The sequence below is a fragment of the Ornithorhynchus anatinus genome, chromosome 4, assembly GCF_004115215.2.
Source record: "Ornithorhynchus anatinus isolate Pmale09 chromosome 4, mOrnAna1.pri.v4, whole genome shotgun sequence".
Classification (NCBI taxonomy): domain Eukaryota; kingdom Metazoa; phylum Chordata; class Mammalia; order Monotremata; family Ornithorhynchidae; genus Ornithorhynchus; species Ornithorhynchus anatinus.
The window spans coordinates 95,770,477-95,783,320 of record NC_041731.1 but is presented as its reverse complement, the minus strand read 5'-3'; the positions used below and the strand labels follow the sequence as shown (position 1 = coordinate 95,783,320).

General features: G+C 44.7%; 1 protein-coding gene across 8 annotated transcripts in view; it reads right to left on the bottom strand.

The window, feature by feature from the left end:
* Positions 1–5,664: 5,664 nt before the first annotated feature.
* The window catches only part of EVI5 (ecotropic viral integration site 5), a 217,689-nt gene continuing 210,509 nt past the window's right edge, over positions 5,665–12,844 (bottom strand). For 5 of the 8 annotated variants that reach the window (XM_029063239.2, XM_039911863.1, XM_039911866.1 and 2 more), the window contains one exon: positions 5,665–7,000. In XM_029063239.2, the coding sequence (XP_028919072.1) occupies positions 6,686–7,000 (315 nt within the window). In that variant the 3' untranslated portion in view covers positions 5,665–6,685. The remainder of the gene's footprint in view (positions 7,001–12,844) is intronic. The other 3 variants (XM_039911867.1, XM_039911865.1, XM_039911868.1) reach the window with 3 other exon arrangements.

Here is a 12,844-nt window from a genome sequence, read left to right as displayed (position 1 = left end):
GGGAGACCGGCTCAATATAAATCCACGGCAGCTGGCTTCTGGGGATTCATAAGGGAAGGGGAGGAGAGAAATGTACTCTCCTCAAGTCCTGCACATGACAGGACTAGGGAAGCAGAGTGGCCTAGTAGACAGAGCATGAGCTTGGGAGTCAGAGGACCTGAGTTCTAATCCCGGCTCCGCCACTTGTCTGCTGCGGGACCTTGGGGAAGTCACTTCACTTCTCTGGGCCTCAGTTCCCTCAACTGGAAAACGGGGATTCGATCCCTGTTCTCTCTCCAATTTAGACTGTGAGCTGCTTGTAATCCCTGATGGTCTTTGTATCCACTCCAGCGTTTAGTACAGTGTTCATCTCCCACTCCCGCCTGCATCACACTGATTTGCCCCCTTTGCTCTTCCCCCCTTTCCCAACCCCACAGCACTTATGTATATATCTATTTATATGTATATATAAATCTGTAATTTTATTTATTTGTAAAGATGTCTGTCTCCTCGCCCTCCATAGATTGTGAGCTCGTTGTGGGAAGGGATTGTCTCTATTTTTGTATTGTAATAATAATAATAATAATGTTGGTATTTGTTAAGCGCTTACTATGTGCCGAGCACTGTTCTAAGCGCTGGGGTAGACATAGGGGAATCAGGTTGTCCCACGTGGGGCTCACAGTCTTAATCCCCATTTTACAGATGAGGGAACTGAGGCACAGAGAAGTGAAGTGACTCGCCCACAGTCACACAGCCAACAAGTGGCAGAGCTGGGATTCGAACTCATGAGCCCTGACTCCAAAGCCCGTGCTCTTTCCACTGAGCCACGCTGCTTCTCCTACTTACCCAAGTGTTTAGTGCAGTGCTCTGCACACAGTAAACGCTTAATAAATATGATTGAATGAATGAGCACATAGTGAGTGCTTAACTAACTGCACAATTATGATTATGATGCTTTGTAGCATTTGGCTTGCAGGGTGTATTTCACCAGTCCCGGTTCCTGCAAGAGCCCTAAACTGTAAGCTCACTGTGAGCAGGGAATGTGTCTGTTATCTTGTTATACTGTCCTCCCTCAAGGGTTTAGTACCGGGCTCTGTACGCAGTAAGCGCTCAATAAATATGATTGAATGGAAGTTTGGAGAGAAGAGCAGATGGCAACTGGGGTTCAGGGTGGCCACAGAGGGTCAGTTCCAGGCTGCAAACCCTTTGGAGGGCTCCTGCTACCCCTCAGGGTCACAAGGCTAGAGGATCTCTGGCCCTTATGCATTGGAAGATTGGACACTGTGACCCCTCTAGGCAATCAGCTTATCAATCAATCAATAATATTTACTGAGCACTTAATGCACACTGTACTGCGCACTTGGGAGAGGACAATACAACAGAATTAGCAGACACATTCCCTGCCCATAATGAGCTTACAGTCTTATTGCTGCCCCTTAGTTGAATGCCCTGTCAGTTAATTGTATTTAATGAGCGCTTACTGTGTGCAGAGCACTGTACCAGGCACTTGGGAGACTACAATATAACAATAAAACAGACACAAAGAGGAATCTCACGTACAAAGGTGTCGCTCAAGAGACGGGTTCACTTTCAAACTTCCTCGGTCGAACAAGCATCTCACTGAATCCTACAAACTGTGGGGTGATGTGGCCTGAAAGTTACTTCCTAGAGTGCAAACTGCCAATGACAGTCATATTTAAAGACACGTTGCATTAATGAGGTTTGTGCAACAGTGTGGCTTAGTGCGAGGGCCTGAGAACCAGAAGGACTTGGTTCTAATCCTGACTCTTCCACGGGTCTGTTGCATCATCTTGGGCAAGTCACTTCACTTCTCTAGGCCTCAGTTACCTCATCTGTAAAATAAGGATTAGGACCGGGTGCCCCATGGGGGACAGAGACTGTGTCCGACCTCATTACCTTGCATCTACTCCAGTGCTTGGGACAGTGCTTGGCACATAGCAAGCACTTTACAAGCACCATTATTAAGTTGGGTGTTTTTCCTGCTCCCACCAATTTTCTGCTTTAGGCCAGAACCTATAAGACCTCTTGCGAAGTCCTGCCCTTTCCAATCAATCAATTGTATTTAGAGCGCTTATGGTGTGCTGAGTTCAATATAACAGAGTTAGTAGATCCGTCCCCTGCCCGCAACGAGATTCCAGTCTAGAGCTTCCGCTACGTACCTGTAGCAATGGGTCTGCGAATCAGTGGAGTGGTTAGAGGTTTCCGTAGCAGCGTTCAGCATTCTTGCCCGGGCAGCCCATTCTTGGACTGAATCAGGAACGAGAGTTAGGATTTGATTCATTCCCTGGAGCTACTTTGCAGAGAATTGGGTTAAAAAAGAGTAATCATGGAGGCTAGAAGAACTTTAAATCTGGAGTTTGGAAGTTAACCAGAGCTCTTCACAGGTGGACTGACCCTCCCTTCCTATGACACGTATTAATTTATTCACCAAAGTCCACTCTGGGGGAATACAGTCATCGCAAGGACTGAGAAATATTTCCCTCCCAGAGATAAGGCAGTGATTTCAATCAGTCAACTATAGTTACTGAGGGTTTACTCAGTAAGAGAGAGAGAGAGAGAGAGAGAGAGAGAGAGAGAGAGAAACCGGTCTTCTTAATAATGACTTCCAAGAAATAAGGAACACCACATTCCTAATCAATTTGGACACTTAATGAAAAGTCTCACTTTCCATTTTCATAGGTAGCATGTTTAATTTTAAGACAAGTTTCTAAGTAGAAATCTCAGAGGAAAGCTTTCTGATTTGGATCTCAAGAGACAAGCGCCACAGTTTTCTCCTTGATGTTCTGCAATAAGCCCCGGCGTCAGAAGAACCCGGGTTCTAATCCCAGCTCTGCCACTTGTCCGCTGTGACACTTTGGGCAAGACACTTAACTTCACTGTGTCTCACTTAACCTAATCTTTTTAAAGAATTAGTGAATAACTTAGAGATTAAGACTTGGAGCCCCATATGGGACATGGACTGTGACTGACCCGATTAGCTTATGTCTACCCCAGCGTTTAGTACAGTGCCTGGCACACAAGCCCTTAATGAATACAAGAAGCAGCGTGGCCTAATGGATTGAGTCCGGGCCTGGAAGAAGGATCTGGGTTCTAGTCCCCACTCTGCCACCTGTCTGCTGTTTGACTTTAGGAAAGTCACTTCACTTCTTCTCTGTGCCTCAGTTACCTCATCCGTAAAATGGGGATCAAAACTGTGAGTCCCATGTGGGACATGGACTGTGCTCAACTTGCTTAGTTTTATCTACACGATCTGTATTTACAACCCTCCAGACTGTAAGCTCATTGTGGGCAGGGAACGTGTCTGTTTATTGTTATACTGTAATCTCCCAAACACTCAGTACATGTTGAACACAGTCTGTCCCATATAGGGCTCAGAGTCTAAGTCAGAGGGAGGAAGATTTAACCCCCATTTTACAGACGAGGGAACCGAGGCACGGAAAAGTTACACAGCAGTCAAGTGGTGGAGCCGAGATTAGAAACCAAGTCCACTGACTTCAAGCCCCTGCTCTATCCACAAGCTCATACTGCTTCTCATCATTCTTAATTGCCACTTGTGGGGTTGGTTAAAAAATTTGGAAAACTTGATTGAGGACCCTCCAATTACTGTTAGGTGAGATGGTTTGTCAAGCATGCCAAAAATGACCCAACCTGTTTCACTAGGTTAGGAATGGAGCCCTTCAGCCAGGAGAATTGCAAGGGAGATGCACAAGGTAAATTACCCCATTTTTTCATTCATCATTTAAATTTAAATGAATATTTAAACCTGCAGATCCTCAGTGAGAAAGCAATGTGTTTAAGGGAACAAAGGATTTTTTTTTAAAACAAAGGACGATACAGCAGAAAGCCTGGGTAAAATTAGAAAAATGGCCAAACTAAACACCCATTTATGAAATAGACTAAGTTAAATTCTGTTCTACTCTGAAGGTCAAAAAAGTTTAGGTCTGTGGGTCTGTGAAGTGCAATGGAAAACACAAATTCTTACTTGATTCTACTTCATGGCAACTTTATTCATTCAATTGTATTTCTTGAACGCTTACTGTGTGCAGAGCACTGTACTAAACTTTATCCCACTTAGGCTCCTTCATTCATTCAATTGTATTTACTGAGCGCTTACTGTGTGTTAAGCACTGAACTGCATGCTTGGGAAAGCATGATATAACAATAAACAGACATGTTCCCTGCCCATAATGAGCCGCATAGTACCTGAATATACACACTCTTTAAAATAGGGGAGAATTAAGCTTCTAATTATTTTATATCACCTTTCTCTACTGGCTTTTTTGCTGCAAGTCTTGTAATCCACACACAACCAATAGAGAAACTACAGTAACCTAAACTTTTCTGTCCTCGAGCTCTAGTTGCCAGCCTGCCTTCCCAAATCCATTGGAATACATCATCAATAGGTATAAGAAGATTTAGGCAAGCTCACTTTTTTTAAAAAAATGGTATTTGTTAAGCATTAAGTGCTCGGGTAGGTACCAGTTAATTAGGTCACAGTCTAATGGGGTTCACAGTTTAAGCAGGAGTTGAGACCAGATATCCCCATTTTACAGTTGAGGTACAGAGAAGTTAAGTGGCTAGCTATAATTGTTCCATAAATCAGCGCTTTTTGACTCCTCCTGATTTAAGGAATCAAAGGATTAAGAAGCTCTCCTCCCAGAAGACTTAATGATCAAGGGGTGAAGGAACCTTCAGTAATATCAAGGAATATCAAGGATCTGGATGGTGGCACCCAGAGATCAGAAACTGAGAGGTAAGAGACAAAGAAGAGTTATTTCATGGAAGAGGGATTAACCACAATTCACTAGAGAAACCAGGGTCCTCTTGAAGCCAACACTCACATTCATTCCACTGATTGAACAGTGGAAGAACGGGAAAAAAATAAGTTGGCAGGAGAGCCTGTAAACATAAAAAAATATGCTCGGAGTGGAGATGATGATGATGATAATTATAGTAATAGTGATAATTGTGGTATTTAAGCACTATCTATATGCCAAACATAATTCTACAGGCTCACATGGCGTTCACAGTCAAAGTAGGTATTTGGGAGTAAATAGGGAGAGCAGGTACTGAATCCCCAATCATTCGGATAAAGGAACGAAGCACAAAGAAGTGAAGTGACTTGCCCGAGGTCACAGAGCAAGTAAGTGGCAGAGCTGGGATTAGAACCCAGGTCCTCTGACTCTCAGGCCCGTGCTCCTTCCATTGGTTGCCTATCCACCTCCATATCAAACAAAAATTCCTCATCATTGTCTTTAAAGCAGTCCATCACCTTGCCCCCTCCTAAGAACAGTAGTGCTTCACCCAGCCTACGGGTTAGCGATCCAGCCACCATCATCAGGATCAAACAATTCTGCACTGAAATGGTTCTCAAATAGGATACCACTTGGTTAACCCTCTCTCTCTCTCTCTCTCAGCAATTCTTGACCCATCAAATTGGGAAGCTTTGTCAAGCCAGTTTAAACTGCAGCAACGTTCCAGGATCCTTACGGAACTGGAACGAACGAATAAATGACTTTATGGAATCTTCTCAGGGAATCTCAGGGGGACTAACTGGATTACCTTTTGAAGTCTTCTGCGGTGCCTGAAATCTTGAATAATTGTTCATCTCGGCGTTTTACCCAACTTGAACTGTTGGTTAGAATATTAGCATTGACTAAGCAATAAGTGTTACCACTTTATTAAACCATGAAAAATTTATTTGGTACATATACATGAAGTGAAGAGATTTCCACCAATAGTGTTTTTGAATAAGCATTAAGACATGAACGTGTTAGCGTCGAATGCTAAGCAAGGATACTAAAGCTATTAAAATATTAGTGTTTGCTTTTTATTTTTAAACCCACTTCTACCATCTATATACACGATTCTTGTTAAAATGCTGAAAGCAGTCATAATGCAACATTTACATTCCCCATAAAAAATGATGTGTAATGCACACTTTTCAGATAGGTGCAGAGATTTATAAATATGTACAAACAATATATTGTAGTTCACATACCACTTTGACCAATTAGCAATACATCAAAAGCATCTTGGGCACATAAAAATTAGAACTCAAAAAACCAATTTTAAAACCCTTAGGACTGATAGTGGAACCATTAATTTGGGTTTATAAAATTATACAGATAAAGGCTGCGTGTTTGGAAACCTTCAGTGGGCCATCAATAATACCCTAATGTTGAATTAAAAAAAACAACAACACGTAAAAAAACAAGATAAATCGGATCCACGTCTTGATCAGCTGCTTTAGAGACAGCCATCTGAACACATTCAAAAAAACGTAAGACACACAAATGGTTCACTGAGCATAAAATATTGCACGAGAGCAGTTTCTTTTGAAGAGAAGTTATTTCCCATATTCGTGAACTTCCAAAATGGTTCGCATGTGGTGTACTACTTGCATCTTCTAAAACAAGAAACGTTCAGGAAAAATAATATTCAGTAATACTGTTAGAGCTTTTCTTTTTTTAAGCCCACTGACCATATTCCATACTATATGGCAATGGTGGGTGAGTGGTGAAGATTTGGTAAAAAGGCAGATAAAACTGTAAAGTGTTAGTGTACATACACGGGCAGATGAAGTCCAGTAGCCACTAATCCCATCCTGGCCCTTTTAAGTCACTCAGCCAACGGAAACCTTCGAGCCCCCTGCCCCCTCCCCAGCCTTGGATCACAGCGATGATCAAACGGTGGTAGAGTAAGGCTCCTTCCTTTTCTGGCTCTGCTCTTTCTGAACGCCTCGGTCACTCTCCCCGGCCTCCGGCAAGCCGTCCTCGGTTTCGCTCTCACTACTGTCTACCCCAGTTGGGTCCAGAGACATTGGCCCGGATCTTCTGGGAAGAGGGAAGTGAACTCCGCCTTCCTGGATGGAGTTAGCTAGAACATCTTCGTCAGAGGAATGGAATGACTCATCATCTCCTATCAGATGGTTGACAATGTGGATCCCATCAAAAGTGGGTTGGCCTGGGAAGCCCCTCTGGCCTTTTAGGCACCTGAGCTGTTAAGACAAAAAAGTTAAATGTATTTTTTTTTTCAAGCTGAAGAATAAAAGGCGTATGACGTGTCAAAGAAACCAAATTCATTGAATCATAAAGTTGGATCTGTGGGAGCCAAATCATGCAGACAGGTTTCCTTTATCAAAGATGACAAGGTGTTATTTACAATGATTAATTGAGCACCATCGTCGGCATTTATTATTATTATTATTGTAGTTGTTGGGCGCTTACTACATGCCAGGCACCATACTAAGCACTGGGGTGGACACAAGCAAATCGGGTTGGACACAGTCCCTGTACCGGGTGGGGCTCACAGTCTCAACCCGCATTTTATAGATGAGGCAACTGAGCCCCAGAGAATTGAAGTGACTTGCCCAAAGTCACAGAGCAGACAACTGGCGGAGCCGGCATTAGAACCCATGACCTTCTGACTCCCAGACCCATGCTCTATCCACTACGCCATGCTGCTTCTCTATTGAGCACATACTGTGTGGACGGCACTGTACTAAGTGTCTGGGAGCAACCAAAAGAAGGAAGAGACTTGGTCCCTGCCCTTAATCAGACAGGCAGCGTGGCTCAGTGGAAAGAGCCCGGGCTTGGGAGTCAGAGGTCATGGGTTCGAATCCAAACTCTGCCACTTGTCAGCTGTGTGACTGTGGGCAAGTCACTTAACTTCTCTATGCCTCACTGACCTCATCTGTAAAATGGGGATTAACTGTGAGCCTCATGTGGGGCAACCTCAAGTGGGGCTCTATCTACCCCAGCGCTTAGAACAGTGCTGTGCACATAGTAAGTGCTTAGCAAATACCAACATTATTATTATTATTAATCCCAGTAGTGCCACTTGCCCTCTGTGTGAATTTGGGCAAGTCACCTCATGGTTCTGTTCTTCAGTTTCCACAGCTGTAAAAAATGGGAAGAATAACAGCTGCCTCTCTGCCTCTTAGGTCTAAGCCCCGACTGTCTGATCTGATTACCTTGCATTTGTCCCTGCGTTAAGCACGGTGTTTTTTGAGGAGGGGGGGTTAGGACAAGGTTTGGCAGTTTTGAGATGGGGCGGGAGTTGCTTGCCTGGGTAAGGGTATGAGCGGTGGAATGAAGACAGGAGAGTTGAAAGCAAGGTAGCCGTGAGGTTAGCGTGGAAGAAGCGGAGAGCATGATCTAGATGTAGTGGGAGATGAGAGATGACTGGTGGACAGTCTTGAATTCAACTGTCAGGAATTTGATGTGGAAAGAAATGGGGAGCTATTGGAAGTTTGGGAAGGGGAGAGAGGGAGAGAGAAAGAGAGAGAGAGAGAAGAAGAGAGAGAGAGAGAGAGAGAAAGATAAGGGGAAGTAATGTGCCCCGAATGGTGTTTTAGCAAGATGATCAGGGCAGCAGTGAGTAGGACTTAGAGAAGCAGCGTGACTCAGTGGAAAGAGCGCGGGCTTTAGAGTCAGGGCTCATGAGTTCGAATCCCAGCTGTGCCACTTGTCGGCTGTGTGACTGTGGGCAAGTCACTTAACTTCTCTGTGCCTCAGTTCCCTAATCTGTAAAATGGGGATTAAGACTGTGAGCCCCACGTGGGACAACCTGATTCCCCTATGTCTACCCCAGCGCTTAGAACAGTGCTCGGCACATAGTAAGCACTTAACAAATACCAACATTATTATTATTATTAGTATTAGGACAGCTTGAAAAGGGAAGAAACTGGAGGCAGGGCAACCAGTAAGGAGGCTGATGTAGTAGTCCAGCCAGGAGGTGGAAAGGGCTTGGACCAGGGCATTTTCTGTGAGTGTGAGAAGGGGTGAATCTGGGGGAAACTGTAGAGGAAAAACAAAAATTATTTTGAGAGACACTGAATTTGGGAGATGAAAGACTGACGAATCTTAGATGACATCAAGACTGCAAGTTTATGTGACATGGAGGATGATCATCTATGATAGGAAAGATGACTATCCAACACCCCTAAGCTCCTAATGTGCTGTAATCAATCACTGATACTTACTGAGCGCTTATTGTATGGATAGACTAGATCCATAAAGACTTTGCTCTAGACTCTAGAAGTTTAAGCTCAATCTAATCAGATGCTAGGCCTACCCACTTAGTTCTGTCAGAAGGTTATGGGTTCTAATTCCGGTTCTGCCACTTGTCTGCTGTGTGGCCTTGGGCAAGTCACTTCACTTTCTGTGCCTCAGTGACCTCATTTGTAAAATGGGGATTAAGACTGTGAGCCCCAAGTGGGACAGGGACGGTATCTAATCCAATTTGCTCATATCCTCCCCAGTGTTTAGTGCAGTGCTTGGTACACAGTAAGCACTTAACAAACCACAATTATTACTATTTTAAAGCCAGCCATAAAATGGGTGTCTTAGCGGGGGAGAAGCTTTTTTTGAGGCTAAATTCTGACCGTTCTTGATTAGCCAGAAAACAGAATTAGCCTATCAATCAGCAGGGCACTCTGCATGATTGACAACTTACATAAATCCTGCTAGAACACCCCATTTCGAGCAGCTGTGCTTGTTTGGGAACAAATTCCTAAATCTGTGTACTCTTTCCAAATATTTTAGAGACAATACAAAAGAGAGGTGACCCACAACAGGAAATCATAGGTTGAAAAATCTATGTAGCATGACTTGCCAAATTTCAACAAAGGGAAACAAAATTAAGAGTATTCAAAAATATACTTTAAGGGTTTTTTTAGGTGCGACAGCCACTTCAGTGATGAGGAAATAAAGTTGTTATAGTAACAGTAAGTATGGAGAACTGGGTGCATTTTCCTAAGAGCTTGGGAAGTACAAAAGAGCAAGTGACATATTCCCTACCCACAAGCTTACATCACAATGGGGCAAGACAGGCATGATAACTGAGCGTCATTTGAATAGAATTTACAAAAATGTTTGGTGAGGGTATAAGGAATTGTGTAAGCACTGGTGATGGCTGATGGGCTCTTACATCTTGGGTGCTGTCAATTCATCGAGGAAGGCTTCTTGTAGGAGGCGGGATTGTAGGAGGACAGGCAAGATCCAGACGATCTGACAGCAGGTCCAGTGTTGGGATGGACATTGGGTCGAGATAAAATGTGACCAACTGGGCCCAGAGTGTGAAAGTCTCTGGGAGGCAATGAGGGCGAAATTGAGCAAGTGGCGGCATGACAGTGCTGGTACGGGGGAATAATAATAATAGCATTTGATAAGCGCTTTCTTTGTAGCAAGCACCGTTCTAAGCGCTGGGTAAGATACAAGCTAATCAGGTTGGACCCAGTCCCTGTCCCACTTGGGGCTCACAGTCTTAATCCCCATTTTACAGACAAGGGAACTGAGGCACTGAGTAATGAAGTGACTTGCCCAAGGTCACGCAGCAGACAAGTGGCAGAGTTGGGATTACAGCCCAAGTCCTTCTGACTCCCAGGCCTTTGCTCTAACCATTAGACTACACTGCTTCTAAGAACAAGGGAAGACGAGGAAGCATCAGCAGGGGGACCCCACCGAGAGAGCAGCTGCTCTGCCTGGCCTGATTGGAGGGGCGGGGTGAGGGTGGGGAGGGGGGAAATGAGGGTGGGCAGCAGGAGGTACTCGCCAGGGCGGACCATGATGCCTGGTCTGATGGGGCAAAGGAGGCAGTGAAGTGTGAAGAGGCAAGACAGATTCCCGCCTCCCTCTGTCACGACCACAGAGATCAACTCCCTCTCTCACCCCTCTACCAGTCCTCGGTTTCCCAGCGGCAGCCAGAATGCTGCTCTGCCAACACCAGCATCTTGAGAATAATAATAATAATAGTAATCATGATAACTGTGGTATTTGCTAAGCGCTTACTATGCACCAAGCACTGTCCTAACTGCTAGGGTAGATACAGGATAATCAGGTTGGACACAACCCCATCCCACATGGGGGTCCCAGTCTTCATCTCCATTTTACAGATGAGGTAACTGAGGCCCAGAGAAGTGAAGGGACTTGCTCAAGGTTACATGGCAGACATATGGTAGAGCTGGGATTAGAACTCCATCCTCTGATTCTCAGGGTGCTCTTTCCACTGTATAATGCTGGGAGATTTGACCCTGCTTCTCACTGGGCCCCAGGGGTCCTGTCCCCTTTCCCCTCAGAAACAGGACACTACATTCCCTGGCCCCATTAGAAGCAGCATGGTGTAGTGGACAGAACTTGGGTCTGGGAGTCAGAAGCTCATGGGCTCTAATCCTGGCTCTGCCCTTTGTCTGCTGTGTGACCTTGAGCAAATCACTTCGCTTCTCTGGGCCTCAGTTACCTCATCTGTAAAATGGGTGTGAGGCCGTGAGCCCTACTGTGTCCAATCCAATTTGCTTGGATCCACCCCAGCACATAGTACAGTGCCTGGCACATAGTAAGAGCTTAACAAATACCATAATTATAATTATTACTATGGCCCTACTAGCAGGAGGTGCAGGACATGTATGGGGAGAAGCTCGAGGCTCTCCCCCCACCGCACCGACAGAGATACACAGAAGACTGTACCCCCAGAATCAGAAGAGGGAGGATATGGATGGACAAAAGATAGGTAAATTGGGGGGGAGCAACCCAGTTCCTCCTTTCCCTAATGAATTATTTCCCCAAAGTTGGAATTCCTTGAAGAACAACCCTCTGGCTCCTCCTCTCTATGACCCTTACTGGACTAGAGGTCTGTAGAGACATCCTGACATTTAGTTCTCTCTCCTACGTAGACCGTGAGGCCTATGTGAGACAGGGACTGTTTCAGACCTAAATAACCTCTACCTACCCCAGCACTTAGAACAGTGCTTGACACATAATGCTTGACGCAGAGAAGCAGCATGGTCTAATGGCAAGAGCACAGGCTTGGGTTTCAGAGGATGTGGGTTCTAATCCCAGCTCTGCCACTTGTCTGCTGTGTGACCTTGGGCAAGTAACTTAACTTCTCAGTTACCTCATCTGCAAAATGGGGATTAAGACTGTGAGCCCCACGTGGGACAACCCAATTACCTTGTATCTCCCTCAGCGCTTAGAACAAATAGTAAGCAATTAATATATACCACAATAATAATTATTATTATAGTAAGTGCTTAACAAATGCCATAAATAAAAATTCAGTTGCCAATACTGCACCACTGAATAATCATGGCTCTGATATAGCACTGCAATCAGTACCGCAACACTGCACGGCGATTTACAACATTCAGTACTGAATGGAGCTGTAATCTCCTCTCTTTCCAATCCTAGTGTTTTAAATAATCAAGGTGGAGTATTTCCGTGCTCTTACCCCCCACCTAACTGATAGAAAGGTGGGAACCACAAAGGAAAAATAACTTCTGGAATCCTGGGGAGGCAGACGTTTTCTTTGGAACTGCTCTGATCGCCAAATAGCCTGTGGCTCTCTCTCTCTGATGCTGAATGGTACTTTCCAAGCGCTTAGTTCAGTGCTGTGCACACAGTAAGCACTCAATAAATATGACTGAATGAATGAATCATTGCAAATCTTCACAGGAGGGGCAGTGCTCCAGAAACTCACAAGTTGAAAATTGTTTCTAAATACATTTCATCCTGGCAGTCTCACCACATCAGGAAGGAAGGAAAAATGCAGCTCAAACTTATTGGAATGACAAACCAGCAACTGGATTTTGTTTTTTGGGGGATGAGTATAAAGGGGAATTAGTACAGTGGACGTTGAGAGTTTGTCTGCAAACGCCATCACCGTGGAAGAGCAGGAGGCCAGAGCTCAATTTTTTCTGGAAAGCCAAATCCAAAAGGCCGTCATCACCTTGACTCTAATATTTCGAGCTAAACAGCCACATCCACCTTAGAGACTGTCAGCTTAGCTTGCCAGAGTTTCAGACCCCCTAGAAAAGCATCAGGAAGGTGGAGGTGGGCGGCCCCTA